The sequence below is a fragment of the Hypanus sabinus genome, chromosome 15 (genome assembly GCF_030144855.1).
Source record: "Hypanus sabinus isolate sHypSab1 chromosome 15, sHypSab1.hap1, whole genome shotgun sequence".
Lineage (NCBI taxonomy): Eukaryota > Metazoa > Chordata > Chondrichthyes > Myliobatiformes > Dasyatidae > Hypanus > Hypanus sabinus.
In genome coordinates this window covers 35,946,832-35,962,752 of record NC_082720.1, presented here as the reverse complement: position 1 = coordinate 35,962,752, position 15,921 = coordinate 35,946,832, and the positions used below count along the sequence as shown (strand labels likewise).

At 40.5% G+C, this 15,921-nt stretch overlaps 1 protein-coding gene across 1 annotated transcript in view; it reads right to left on the bottom strand.

The window, feature by feature from the left end:
• Positions 1 to 15,921, bottom strand: part of pde6a (phosphodiesterase 6A, cGMP-specific, rod, alpha) — a 54,174-nt gene that overhangs the window by 34,789 nt on the left and 3,464 nt on the right. The window contains exons 2-6 of the mRNA XM_059990205.1: positions 15,636 to 15,788; positions 11,689 to 11,778; positions 5,945 to 6,085; positions 5,764 to 5,838; positions 5,612 to 5,676 (exon numbers count right to left, since the gene is read on the bottom strand). Coding sequence (XP_059846188.1) covers positions 5,612 to 5,676; positions 5,764 to 5,838; positions 5,945 to 6,085; positions 11,689 to 11,778; positions 15,636 to 15,788 — 524 coding nt within the window. The remainder of the gene's footprint in view (positions 1 to 5,611; positions 5,677 to 5,763; positions 5,839 to 5,944; positions 6,086 to 11,688; positions 11,779 to 15,635; positions 15,789 to 15,921) is intronic.

The window sequence follows — 15,921 nt, the reverse complement described above, 5'->3', positions numbered from 1 at the left end:
TGGGATTGATGGCTTTGCGGCCAAGTTTGCAGATGATATGAAGATAGGTACCTGGGCCGTACCTTCCAAGTATCCGGACCTAACTTGCACTACCTTACTTTCCCCTTTCTATTTTCTAATTACGATTTATAATTTAAATTTTTAAAATTACATTTACTTTGATTTGTACTTCAGGGAACGCGAAGCGCAGAATCAAATATCGTTGTGATGATTGTATGCTCTAGTATCAATTGTTTGGTGACAATAAAGTAAAGGTGGAGGGGCAGGTAGTTTTGAGGAAATAGCGGGGCTACAGAAAGTTTTAGGCAGATTGGAAGAATAGGCAAATAAGTGGCAGATGGAATATAGTGTCGGGAAGTGTTTGGTCATGAATTTTGGCAGAAGAAAAATAATAAAAATAAATGGAGAGAAAATTCAAAAATCTGAGGTGCAAAGGACTTGAGAGTCCTCAGGGAGAATTCCCTAAAAGTTAATTTGCAGGTTGACTCAGAGGTGAGGGAAGCAAATGCAACGTTGGCATTCATTTCGAGAGGACTATTATATAAAAGCATGGATGTAATGTTGAGTCTTTATAAAGCACTGGTGAGGCCTCACTTAGGTATTGTGAGCAATTTTGGGCTCCTTATCTCAGAAACAATATGGTGATACTGGAGAAGGTTCAAAGGAGGTTCATGAAAATGATTCTGCGATTGAAAGGCTTTTCATATGAGGACTGTTTGATGGCTCTGGGCCCGTACTCTCTGGAAATCAGAAGAATGATGGGTGGCAATCACATAGAAACCAATTGCATGGTGTCAGAGGTGAGTGAATTTGTAGAAGCCAAGTATTTATGTATATTTAAGGCAGAGGCCGATAGATTCCCTATCAGTCAGGGAATGAAGGGATATAGGGAGAAAGCAGGAGACCAGGGCTGAGAGTGACATGGATCAGCCATGATGAAGTGGTGGAGCAGACTTGATGAGATAAACATCCCAAGCCTGGTTCTATATCTTGGGGTCTAATTAGGCTATTTGACCCATTAAGTCCGCTTCGCCATTCAATCACGGCTGATTTATTTTTCCTCTTCATCCCCATTCTCCTGCCTTCTTTCCCTAGACCTCGACAATCCTACTAATCAAGAACCTGTCAAACTCCACCTCAAACATACCTAATGACTTGGCCCCACAACTGTCGGTGGCAATGAATTCCACAGACTCGCCTCTTCCTGGCTAAAGAAATTCCTCCTCATCTCTTTTCTAAAGGGACATTCTTCAGTTCTGAGGTTGTGCCCCCTGGTTCTAGAAAATCTCACTATATGACACATCCGCTCCACATCAGCCATTCCCTGTTGTATCTCGCTGCAAATCAAATGAGTTTAGGCACTATTACATTATAGGAATTCATCACATTGAATGACTTTTACATGCTGACATTGTACAGTAATCTCCTTTCCTAATGTCTATCCATTTACTTTTGTTACTAATTGCCATTATGTTTCGAACATGAGTATAAAGTCAAGCGTTGTAAACCTTATCGTTTAATTTGTTTCAAATAAATCTTTGACATGGTGTAAGCATTCCATAAAGAGGCTTGTGAATAAGCATTACATGAACAGAAGTAGGCAAATGGGTGCACTTTGGCAATTAAAAGACGGACAGGAAGCAAGATATTACCACATTGGAATAGGAAATGGGCGCCACGGTAGTGCTGTGGTTAGCACAACGCCATTACCGCTCAGCGCATTCCGGAGTTCAGAATTCAATTCTGGTGCCGTCAGTAAGGAGCTTGTACATTCTCCCTATGAACTGTGTGGGTTTCCTCCAGGTGCTCTTATTAAGGTGTTATAATATTAGTACTAAATGGAAGCAATTGGGATTCTTTTTTTTTAGAAATATATTTTTGCTTGAATTGTTCTTAATAAACTTAATGGATTTAAATGTTTCTGAAGATTTGATTCCAACTTTCATTTTTACCATTGGGACTAAGTCAATTGAGTTAATAGTGTTGCCCCCTTGCTCATAGCAAGGGGACATCATTATGCTGAATGCCCAAAAGCAGCCCCTTTTATGAAAAATTTCCAGGTGTTCCATGTAAACAAATTCTAGTTCTGTAATCCCATATATCTTCAAGACTCCAAATGAGCCAACAGCTAACTCTTCCCTTGAGGGGAAGAGTGTATTGATTATGATAAAGGGGGCCTCAAGATCTAGAAAGTCTTAAAAATCATGGAGAAATTACCACAGAGGAAAAGGCTGCCAATAAAATAAAAGACAGTTAACAACAACATATTTATATTAAGTGAAATTAGTGAAATCTTCATTGCAAATTAAGTACTTTTGAAGTCTTAAAACTTCAAGACTAATTTATTTAATTTATTTAATTTCCTTAATTATTAAATTAAGGACTAATTTATTTTAAAGAAACTTCTTAAAATTTATTTTTAGTACGTCTTTAACACTGCTGGTTTTTCAAGATTATGGGGGATATACTTCAGACCTGCGGTATCCATTGACTGGGTGGATGGGCATCAAAGTGTGCTGCAGGGATGTGGTATATCTCATATCTTCAACTGTATTGACCAGAACTGTAAGCATAGATCACGAGGAGCTGCGACACTTTTTTTTCTTGGAGCAGAAGAAGTTGAAAGAAAATTTCATGAAGGTGCAAGATGTGAGTTGTTTAAACTGAGTAAATAAAGAGAAGCTGTTCCCAACAGTGTATGGTTCAAGTACCAGCAAAAATATACTTAAAATTATAGACACAGGGTACAAATAGAATGTGAGCATTTTTTAAATCCATAAACTATTGATTATCTGAAAGTCACTGCATGTACAGAGAAAAATCCCTAACCCTTTAAAAGGAGTTTCGAAAATATAACTTATAGGACAGAAGAAAAAGAACAGTGAATTGGGCAGATATGATTGTTCTACCAGGAGCTGATAAAGACTAGATGGGCTCAAAGGCCTCTCTCTGCATCACAGCAGTTTTATGATTTTATAGTTGTGTAATAATCCAGATGGTGCAGCACTGATATCAAAAATTAAACATTTCAATTGCCAATCATGCACTCAGTGATGTAATTATTGCCAGATATCAAACTCAATTAGCGCACCTATGCTTTCGCATCAAACTGTACTAATTGAAAGGATCACCAATTATCACATACTTTTTGTTGATGGGCATACTAGTTGCTGTGGAACTCTACCATAAAAGCTCTCTTATCTGTCACATTTTATCTGTCAACAGTAAAACCAAGGAAGTGACTGTGGACCTCAGTAAGGGGAAGTTACGGGAAAACACATACCAGTCCTCATTGAGGGGTCAGTGATGATAAGGATAAGCAGCTTTGGGCTCCTGGGTACCTACATCTCAGAGGATTAACTCTGAGCTCAACAAACCAATTCTTGCATGAAGAATGAAAGCCAGTGGATCTACTTTGTTAGGAGTTGGAGGAGATTTAGGATGTCAACAAAAATTCTTGCAAATTTCTACAGATGTACAATGGAGAACATTCTGGTGATTCTGAACATGTGAGAAGAATGTTAATCATATAGGCTAATTATGAATGACAGTTCAGGGGCTCCCTTGGTCCTATCCCAAAATTGGTCAGTATTCACCCCATGGTGGCCATGATGTGGATACTGGGGCGAGTTGGATGGTGAAGTACCAGGGAACAAAGCTTTTACTGTAGCTTGTACTTGCAGAACTGTGAAACCCACAGCATGGTATTTCGCAATTATATCCGGACATCTAACTTTCAGCTAGATATTGATGCTCCCAATACTGAGGCGTTTGTTAAGGAGAACAATAGGGGGCTGGGGAGGAAAGAAACTGTCAGGAAAAACTGACAAAGGAAAAGGCCCTGGTACAACCACATTCACAAAGGGTTTTCCAAGAGCAATTCTCCTATTGCATGTCAGCAAACAGTAATACTTCAGGATATTCCACTTCAGTAAGAACGTTCTGATGGAGAACGATTACATGCTGCAGCCAGTAACAGGGTCCAAACTGTTGCCAAAGTGGAAGTAGAGTTAGTGTTAGATCACTGAAGAAAGGCACAATCCATCTCCTCTTCCCTTGACAAAATACAGTAATCTGGAAGGGCATTTTGCATCCGTAGACTCCGCTGCTAGTGCTAAACAACAGCAGTAGAAACTACCAACAATATATTTTTTTACTGAAGGAAGCCAGTTCCCAACTAATACCAGTGATGAGTACTTCAGTGCATCGAATATTATACCACATGGTGCATTAATTTCTTAAAGATATCTAATCCCCATATAAACTAAATACTCCTTATAAAAATGCACACTCTCAGCTATTTGCACATGTAAAACTGAAGTATCAGCGAACAATGCAGGTCAGAAAATTAGATGCTCACTACTCATATACACAGTTAACAATTTAACTTTTCTGCTCTTAAATCACTTGAAGAGGTCATGCTTGAATCACAAGACTATAAACACAAGGGAATCCACTTCTTTAATGTACAGGCAGCTTGTGACAAGGAATCATTATCTGATTACTGAGTAGCAGTCATTTATAATTGTCTGTTATGCCCTCTTTCTTTTATTTATCAAACCAGTTCAAAGCACAGTTTTCCCATACATGGCTCTTGATCTAGTCCAAATTCCATGCACAATTGAACAATCCGGATACTGAAGAGTAAACCTACCCTAGAGATACCCTGGAACAAATGAGTACTTATCCCAAGTAATGCTTCAGCTGTCAACAGCTTTGGAGCTGACAAAAATGATGATTATTATTCTATTATGAATTTATTGAGTCTGCCTACAAGAAAATATGTAGCAACAGTCTCATAGTTCTTCACCCCTATTGTAGGCATTTCACTGTAGTAGTTAGAGAACCCTGCCCCTGTTGAAGATGCAAGAGAATGAAGATAGAAACCCAGATATTATAAAATCATTTGGTTACACTGGGATTCTGGTGAACATTCTGTGTATCACATCACAGAATCATAATCACAGAGTTATACAGCATGGAAACAGGGCCTTTGGCCCAACTCACTGATGCTAACCAAAGTGCTCACCTGTGCTAGTCTCATTTGTCTTCACCCTTCCTATTCATGTATCTGTCCAAATGCATTTTAAGTGCTGTATTTGTGCCCACCTCTACCATTTACTCTGGCCGGTTGTTGTTCTGTGTGATGGTATTATTGTAGTACAAATACGTCGCCATATACATTTTCTTTTGAACATCCTCAATAAATCCATAATGGAATAATAATCATCATTTTTGTCAGCTCCAAAGCTGTTGACAGCTGAAGCATTACTTGGGAAAGGCAGTCATTTGCTCAGTGGTATCTCTAGGGTAACTTGCCCATCAGGAACCCATTAGCTCTCACCTCAAATCTATGCCCTATTGTTCTAGACTCCCCTACAATGGGAACAACACTGTGACATTCTACATAATTTAGTTCCCCCATGGTTTTATAAACCTCTTAAAGATTACCCCTCAGCTTCGTTCATTCAATTTGACACAGTTCCAACCTATCCAGCCTCTTGTAATATCTCAAGCACCTTATTTATGATAATATTTCTGTCACTGGGAAGTCAATTGCATTGGTTTAGGAAAGGACATCTTTGTCTAAACCTATTGATTGGAGACTTACGGGATGACTTTAATTTCTTCTTTTCCATGAAGGATGTAATCAATTATTTTGTAGAAGTTTATTTCCTATGGGCAAAAATACAACAGGACATGTCAGAATGAGAATATTTAAGTTGTGACAGAACTTTTTTTGGAAATAATTGTAAAACATACCCTTCCATCGGGAGTTCTTGGACCATCATACTCTGGTACTTCACCCATTTGTACTGGCCAGAGATCAAAAAATTCCTATCGATAAATAAAACCAAACAAATAAAAAAAAGTTTATTGTATATATTAACCTTCATGCGAATAAAGGTAGTTGATACAGAACTCGAATGAGAAAAAATAAAACCTTTTCTTTCGTCATATCTAGCAGTGCCACTGAGTATCTGTCACAGTTCAAAAAGCCGCGCACAGTGTAAAGGGCTTTGTGAAACTGTCGTTCAATATCAGTTAGTTCTTCAAATACTTTGCTCGCTGACCATAAAAGTACCTGGAGAATAAAAACAAACAGATGTCATTGTAATTCAGCTGTAATGTAAATCCATAAGTATCGATAACTGAAGGGTTATTTGTCCTGACTCTACCTCATATAGTGACAATAGCAGAAAACATCTGCTCTCTGCCAAGTATTCTAATGAAATTATGCTTCTTGCCCATCTTTACAGTAACTTTACTGTGATATTATTTTCTTACTATATATGGTATTGCAAGAAGCTCCTGGGAAGCCCATTATACTCTTCCTTCCAATCTGAAGAATAGCCTTTCTTTTCTATGCTATGCTTCTTGTTGATTGGCCAGTTCTTTATCCATGTTGCTAGAGCACCTTTTATTTCATGGACTTGAGTCTTGATGAAAAAGTCTATTATAATGGCACTCTATAAAATATTTTTTGTACATCCATATATCCATATATTCATTGTGCTTTCATTGTGTGCTGCGTCTGCGAGGCTGAGTCCAGCACCATGGAAGTCCATAGCGAGGGTATTCCCTTCTGCCACCTACGTGGGATGACAAGTCTATCGGGACCCTGAGGACTTGTGGAAACTGTGTGGTGGTTTCTTTCGAACTTATAGTCTTTTAACATCTTTTGACCATTTTTACTGTGCCCATGTTTTTTTTAATCAATTATGTTATTGTTTGCACTGTTGTAACTATATGTTGTAACTATGTGGTTTTGTGCAGGTCTTGTAACTTCAGTTTTTAGTTTGTTAGGTGCTAGAGTTGGTCTCCTGACTTGGTGTGTCTGGGTAGTCTTATTTAGTCTGGTGGATTTGGAGTTCCTTTCTGGGGAACGTGCTAAAATGGTAGTGTGATATTAATACACAGCAGCCTCTCTGGACTCTGGATTGGGGATTGCCAAATTTATGTGGATTTTCTGGTGTAGTCTGTTTTGTCATGTGCTTTAGTGATATCATTCTGAAGGAACGTTGTCTCAATTTTTTAACTGCATTGCATTTGTGGTTTCTAAATGACAATAAACTGAAACTGAACTGAATATATGCAACATCACATTTATTTCTTGGACTTGTGTGACTTATCTTTCCAAATCCCCTTTGCATTTTTTCTCCGCCCTTCAAATGTCTGTGTGTTTGTTGTGTTGTCTTTATGACAGTTATTTAGTTTATAATATTTTCGCTTAGTAATTCATATGTTAATGTGAAGAGTGAACAGTAAATGGTTAATCTTACTGCAACCTGGTTCTCATTGACTGTGGTTTATCTCGGCGTTTAATTCAGCGTTTCAGTTACACCCGAACGAGAACGCTACAGTGAAAAAGCGGCATTATCAGGTGTTTCAAGTGCTGCAATGTCATCTTGATCCAGCATCAAGTCGATGCCGCCCAGCGACAAGGGCAGTAGAGCGACATCAAGTAAGTCCACCCATGCAAGAGCCAAGGCAGAAGGCGGCAGGGTGCGACTGCACTACGCCAGACAAGAAGCAGATTTGAAAATGAAACAGGCTGCCAGAGAAGCCAGAATCCAGAAGGAAAAGGCTGCCAGAGAAATGGAAGCGGCCACCAGAGAAGCCGAAATCCAGTTGGAAATGGCAAGGATGTCAACAAAGTTGCAAGTGCTGCAGCTAGAAGGAGAAGAAGAAGCTGCCAAGGCAGAAGCAGAGTACATAGAAGAAGTTGAAGGAATGCATGATCTGGCCGAAGTAAGATCTACTTCAGAAAGGACCAGGTTGGAACACACAAGCGACTATGTCCGATCTCAAATAGACAGGCAGGCCCGTCCTTCCTCTCCATACGTATTCAATAACATCCCATGCCATGAGGAACCTCAGGGAGGCACGATTGCATCACATCCATACGAGGAAGACAATTTACCCTCGCAACTCCGTGATGAAGTCGAGAATGAAAGAGCTGACAACCAATACTTCTTGACACCAAACTTACAAGATTTGGGGAGAAGAGATGCAGAGGTCAAATTCAGGACAGCAAATTCCATAAGAAATGTACGCCCTCAGTCATATACACGCCAACGTATTTCCCCAGCCCGCATGCCGCTTACAGTTGATCCCACGATGCAGTATTTAGCACGACGGGATCTCGTCACTTTGGGAATGTACCGGTTTGACGATAAACCTGAAAATTACCGTGCATGGTACTCCACATTCACCAACGCTATCGACGGAGTCCAGCTCAGAGCAACCCAAGCGTTGGACCTTATGGCGAAATGGCTGGGAAAAGAATCATGCGAACAGGTGAGATGCATACGTTCAATGTACATCAACAAACCCGAGCTAGCCTTAAGCAAAGCGTGGGAGAGACTTCGGGAGGGCTATGGGGCCCCCAAAATTATTGAAGTGGCACTATATCGACGTCTGGAAAACTTTCCTAAGGTGTCAGCCAAAGATCACATTAAGTTAAGAGAATTCGGAGATTTACTCATGGAGATCCAAGGCGCCAAAGAAGATGGCTACTCAGCTGGTCTAGTATACCTAGATACTCCATCCGGGATTAGAAAAGACGTGGACAAACTTCCATTTGGGCTGCAGGACAGGTGGCTGTTCATTGCTTTAGAATACAAGGAAGACCACGATGATCGATTTCCTCCCTTTAAGCTCCTCACTAGGTTTGTGTGCAGGGAGGCGAAGAAGCGAAACGACCCTAGCCTCGCGGGTCCAGGAAGCAGTACAATTTACACCAAGCCAGGTAGATCCTCTTCGAATACTTTCAACATTGATAAACCCGTCTCAGTGCTCAAGACTGAAGCCCTTACAATTGATAACGACCCTAGCAAGTATTGTCCATTGCATAACAAATCTCACCCCCTCAAAGGATGCAGAATGTTTAGGGAAAAACCCCTTGGAAGAGAGGATGGCCCTTCTCAAGGAGAAAAGAATATGTTTTAAATGCTGTTCCTCAACCTCTCACCTCGCCAGAGAGTGTACGATTCCCGTGAAGTGTCCGGAGTGTGATAGCACTGATCACGTCAGGGCCATGCATCCCGGCATGTCACCGCAAACCGACAACGCTCCTTCACCCCCACAACAGGACGGCGGGGAGGGAGAGGCTCACTCCAGGACAACAGTTGTCAGCTCGAACTGTACAGGAGTTTGCGGTCAAGGTCAGTCAAGCCGTTCTTGTTCCAAGATCTGCCTCACTAAGGTGTACCCTAAAGGAGCCAAAGACAAGGCCATCAAAGCCTATGTGATTCTGGATGTTCAGAGCAATCGCTCACTAGTCAGTCCAGAGTTCTTTAAATTGTTCAACATTGAGAGTGAGCAGTTCCCATACTACCTCAGAACTTGCTCAGGCAACGTGGAAACCCAAGGAAGGAAGGCAGAAGGCGTCCAGATCGAGTCCCTGGATGGTAAAGTCGTCATCTGTCTCCCTCCGCTCTTAGAGTGCAATGAAATCATGAATAACCGCACTGACATCCCGACACCAAGTGCGGTGCTACACCAGCCACATCTCCACCACATCGCCAAACACATCCCAGAACTGGACCCAAAAGCGGAAATACTCCTGCTATTAGGGAGAGATGTTCTCTGGGTGCACAAGGTTAGGCAGCAGGTCAATGGACCACACGACGCCCCCTTTGCGCAACGCCTGGATCTAGGCTGGGTGGTGATAGGAGAGGTTTGCCCTGGCAATGTACACAAACCGACGGTTAACACACTCAAGACCAATGTGCTAGAGAGTGGCCGCCATCCAATTTTTCAACCCTCTACAAGTGTCCCGTGCATTAAGGAAGCACAACAAGATGTTAACAAGCGTAAAGTAACTGATGAGACGCTAGGTCAGTCAGTTTTCGTTCAAACTGAGCACGGTAATAAACTTGCTCAATCAGCTCAAGATGCCATTTCCTTAAAAACAAAGGACACCAAGGTCTTCAGAGATGAAGCAAAGAATGGGGTCGCCCCATTGCCTTTCAGAGAACCACGCCAGCACTTGCCAAATAACAAAGAGCAGGCAGTCAAGCGGTTCACGTCCTTACGGAAAACCCTGAAAAGGAAACCTGAGATGCAGCAACGGACCCGATTGACCCACGAGGTACTGTGCACCCTAAAGGCAGAGGTCACAGCCATTATAAACGCACAATCATTCCTACCTGTGTCTTCTGACCCAGAAAACCCCTTTATACTTTCGCCATCAACGCTCCTTACGCAGAAGGCAGGAGCTCCCCCTCCACCAGGAGACTTCTCAGACAAGGATTTGTACACAAAGCAATGGAGACAAGTCCAAGCTCTGGCAAATCAGTTCTGGTCTCGCTGGAGACAGGAATATCTACCTTTGTTGCAACAGAGACAAAAGTGGACAGAACCCCGCAGGAATCTTCAAGTTGGAGACTTAGTCCTGCTCAGGGACAAGCAAATCGCCCGCAACAGCTGGCCAATGGCCAGAATCACTGCTACATACCCTAGTGGGGATGGACATGTCAGGAAGATCGAATTGAAGACCACTGACCAAGGCGATGTGAAAATTTACCAAAGGCCAGTTACAGAAGTTATTCTACTTCTACCTAATGACTGATTAAGAGACTAAGTTTTGTACTCTGTTCATTGTGACCTTACGAAGGTCAGGTGGGGAGTGTGTTGTCTTTATGACAGTTATTTAGTTTATAATATTTTTGCTTAGTAATTCATATGTCAATGTGAAGAGTGAACAGTAAATGGTTAATCTCACTGCGACCTGGTTCTCATTGACTGTGGTTTATCTCGGCGTTTAATTCGGCGTTTCAGTCACACCCAAACGAGAACGCTACATTTGTTAAATTAGCCTGAAATCTCACTCCAGAAGAGCAAAGAGTGGCATATTGGTAAACAGGTAGTACACTTGTCTCACAGCTCCAGTAACCTGGGTTCAATTGCGATCTTTGTTATGGAAATTGCACATTCTCCATGTGAGCATATGGATTTCCCTCAGTTGTTCTGGTTTCCTTCCATATCTCAATGTACTCTGTTTATTGGGTTAACCCTTTACTCTAAATTGCTCCCAATGTAGGCGCGTGATAGGAAATCCAGAAAAGTGTTACAGACACTTTTATTTTCCTGGGCTCTATTTCCCATGATTCTTGTACCAATTGGCTGTTTTGCTACACCCCTTTTGAATTGACAGCAGCTTAAAATTTCGCTACAAACAAAAGGAAATCTTCACCAAACCTGATTGTTAACTCATTATTTTGGAGTTAGCATAATTACTGCCAAAGGCATCAATAGAAAATAATGTGATCAGAGACTAAATATGTTTAAGTTAATTCCTGTACAGTATGTTGTTATTGCTGGCATTACCAGTATTTATAATTGTTAGGTGGAGTCAAAAGACATTAATATGATTAAAGATACAGATGTTCCTTGTTTGATGAGTGTTAGTGAGACAAAAAGTTTTTAATACCAGTCTGATAGTTTCATGGTTACAGTCACTGACAGAAACTTTTTTTATAGTTTTGGATTTGTACTTGAATTTAAATTCATCTGTTGGGAATGTGGCTTTCAATTCATGTTTCTGAGTCAGTGGTCCAGAACTCTGGCTGCTGGCGGTACCCTCTCATAGACAAGTTGCTAAGATATAATTACATGACATTAGATCTTGAATTTTCACAGAGAGCTTTAATCCTTTATCAAAAGAGTTTTGTTTAACTTTACCTGCCCTTTCCTGGTTTCACAATTATGAAGATAATTCAGATGATAAATCTTGAGTGTTAAATTGAGAAAATTGAGGTACCGTAATAAAACCTGCAAATAAAAACAAAATTATTTTTAATATAAAAATACAGAAAATATTATGTCAAAACAATGCAGGTTTGAATAGAGATTAGTTACTGACTCACATTTTCTAAGTGGATGGAAAATGTAACTCATCCCAAAGAGGCATTCTAAAAGTAAGATATCACAAACCGTGGCTGACAAGTAAAGTCAAAGCCAACATAAAAGCAAAAAAGTGGACATATATTAGAGCAAAAGTAGTGGGAAGTTCAAGAATTTGGAAACTTTTAAACAAACAACAGGATAACCCATGGGAGGAGGGGAGATGAAGTATGAAAGTAAGCTGGACAACAAAGAGTATACCAAAAGTTTTTTCAGATATATAATGAGTAAGAGAGATGAGAGTAGATATTAGACCTCTGGAAAATGATGCTGGCGTGGGGAGGAATAAGGACAATGAAATGGTGGGCCAACTGAGTAAGTATTTTGCTTAAGTCTTCACTGTGGAAGACACTAGCAGTATGTCAGAAATTCAAGAGTGTCAGTGGGGCAGAAGTGAGTGTAGTTGCTACTACTAGGGAGAAGATGCTTGGGAAACTGAAAGTTTTGAAGGTAGATAATTCTCCTGGACCAGATGGACTACATACCAGGGTTCTGTGCCGGTATTAGTAATAATCTTTCAAGAATCACTAGATGCTGGAACGGTTCCAGAGGACTGGAAAATTGCAAATGTCGCTCCATTCTTCAAGAAGGGAGGGAGCCAGAAGAAACCAGTTAGCCTGATCTCAGTGGTTGGGAAGATGTAGTTAATTGCCAAGGATGTGGTTTCAGGATACGTGATAAAATAGACCAAAGTCAACATGATTTCCTTAAGAGAAAATCATGCCTAACAAATCTGTTGGAATTCTTTGAGGATATAACAGGCAAGATAGACAAGGGGAATTGGTGGATGTTGTGTATTTCGGTTTGCAGAAGGCATTTGACGAGGTGCCTCACATGAAGCTGCTGAACAAGATAAGAGCCCATGATATTACAGGAAAGATACTAGCATTGGCTGAATGGCAGAAGGCAATGGGTGGGAATAAGAGGGCCTTTTCTGTTTGGCTGCCTGTGACTGGTGGTGTTTCACAAGGGTCGGTGACCATTTCTTTTTGTGTTATATATGAATGATTTGGATGATGGAATTGACGGCCTTGTTGCCAAGTTTGCAGACAATACAAAGATAGGGGAGGGACAGGTAGTGTTGAGGAAACAGTGAGGCTGCAGAAGGACTTAGGCAGATAAGAAGAATGGACAAAGAAGTTAATGGAATATACTGTCAGGAAGTGCATGGACATGTACTTTGGTAGAAGGAATAAAAGCATAGTTTATTTTCTAAACTGGGAGAAAATTTAAAACTCTGAGGTGCAAAGGGGCTTGGAATACCTCGCACAGGATTTCCAAAGGTTAATGCACAAGTTGTGTGGTGAGAAAGGCAAATTCAATGTTAGCATTTATACTGAGAGGACTAGAATATAAAAGCAAGGGTGTAATGTTGAGGCTTTATAAGGCATGGCAGTGCCTCACTTGGTCGGTAGTTTTGGGCCTCTTATTTAAGAAAGAATGTGCTGACATTGGAGAAGGTATTGAATAGGTTCCCGAGACTGATTCTGGGAATGAAAGGCTTATCATATGAGGACCAATTGATGGCTCTGGATCCTTACTTGCTGGAATTTAGAAGAATGAGGGGTGCCCTCATTGAAACCTGTTGAATGTTGACAAGCCTAGATACAGTGGATGTGTAGAGTATGTTTGCTAGGACAAGAAGGCACAGCATTAGAACAGAGGAATATCTATCTGCAACAGAGAGTAGCAATTTGAAAAATGTTTGAGGTCGTTTTTTCAATGAAATTCCTTACAAATACACCAGAATGATAGGAAAGTTTAAAGGGTTAAATTTAGAGGCCTGGATGCATAACTTTGCATCTACAGTTCCCATTAATCATTTTTAACTGAGATGAAGAGAAACGTTGATTCTTGTGAATATTTGTGATTTTTTACTCAAGGTCGCTGAAGAGACTCAAAATGGAGTTTGATCAGACCTGGTATCAAGGCATAATGAGGGAAATTATGCAAATCGGAAATTATGAAGCATCTTCCTTATAAGAATGAAGCGTTTCATCAAATGGTATATGTGAGACTCAGGTCCATATTTGCTTTTCAGGTTAGAACTTCGAGGTAAGTATATTGACACTGGAACTCTCGGGTGGAAGTGTGTGTGTGTGTGTGTGTGTTTTCTGAATGAATGTGCATTTTAGGCTCACGGGACAGAATAACCATGTGTTATCTCACTAAATGCCACAGACAGAAGGGGAATTGTTCAGTGCTCTCTGGAGTAAGGATATTGGAGAAACACAAAGAGAGTTAGTAGCTGTATTGAATGCTAGTTCATTCTCTCCTAGATCACAGGCCATTACTGAAAGATGTGCAGTAACCATGAAAGAAAATCACAGCACTGATCGGCTAAATATTTTTTTCCTTGCACATGATGAGCATCAAGATGTTATGTATTCTTGAAAGTTAATGGCTGTACAATTAACTTTCATATATTGTTGTAGTTAAAGGGGTCATTAATTCTGCAACACTTCAAGGGAATGAAATGAATGCAGTCTTACATTGGTTAACTAATTCTACCTGGAATTCATCCCTTAACTTTCATCCCTAACTTAACTTAACATCCCCAAAGCTCCACAAAGGAAATCCAGTCATAGGAAGTTTTATACAGGGAAGAGAACTGTTTTTGATAGACAAAGATGACAAATAGAAGAGAATGTTAGGACCAAGAGAAACATTCCACATGCTTTGAGGGCCTCTATTATTTGCTTGCATATATTCAGGCTTTAACTCTGTGCCTTTCTCCTAGAGGTGGGAGAGGGGGTAATTAAAAAGAATGAGCAATAATTTGACTTTCAATAATTCAAGGAACATAAAGGAGCTAGGAGAATCTGCACAGAATGATTTAGTACCAATTTCCTAGAAAATACAAACTGGTAGGCTGCTCACAGCTTTGGAGTTAAAGGTTCCTTAGAAAACACTCCTCTGTGCAAATAATTGGCCAGACACTGAGCACGGGTGGCTAATGATGACTATATCATGAATGAGCGCATCCTGAAAATGTTCTTATTCTAGGACCAACGGAACGTGTACCAGCTGCACTGACATCTGTGATATCTCCACCCCCAAAGCATTCAGGGAGGAGTCTGATAATCCATCTCTAAGAAAACCAATCTACTGCTGCCCTAATGGGATGCTGCAGATTTGACAGTGACCTACGTGTTGCCATTGGCCCAAATGCTGGTAATATTACAGGGCTTTCAGTATCCAAATAAAGCTCAATAAAGCTGCTGTACAATGTATTACATACAATATTAGAATGCTGCTGTGCCTCAGTAATTGACCCTAGCCCTCAATGGCCCCACACAATAATACACTATGTTTCTACATCCACATTCTGCCAGACCAGCTTAAAGGTGCAGTTAGTTGTACAATTCTCCCAGCAACAAGTTGTCACAATAGAAAATCTTCTCACACCATTGAGTAGCCAGTCAGAGAACTAACCCTGAGGGTGTATGAAGAAGCATTACCAGAATCAGTGAGAACAGGTCCAATATAAACAGTGCTCCACGGAAATATTGCATGCATGAGAAGTAGACCCTAGGGATCAATGGAAATGTGACTTTCAGTAATTATGGGGTTAAACGTGAGAAGAATTTTCAATCACCATGTTTTCTGAGCAACCAGGAAACCACTGAAGTGCTAAAATAATCACTGGAAAAGATAGTGCATTTCATGGCCTTAAAATTTGAAATATATACGTTGTGCATAAATAAAAGCTGGTACGTTCTTACTTCTTCATCTTTTGTAGTGAAACATGAGCTATCTACTTTGTTTATAGCCATTACAACAGCGACAACATCTTTTCCGTTCATTATTGGAGTTGCCAGAACATTCTTGGTTTCATACTCTGTAAGAACATCCACAAAATCACTGAAGTGGCTATCCTGAAAGGAGAAGTAGCAAGCAGTCAAAATGCAATATAAGGAGTACACAAACATCCCTATGTCCATAATGGTACACCTGTCCCTCCCCTATAATAACATTAACAGAAAATACGAATGAAGAATATCCCAAAAC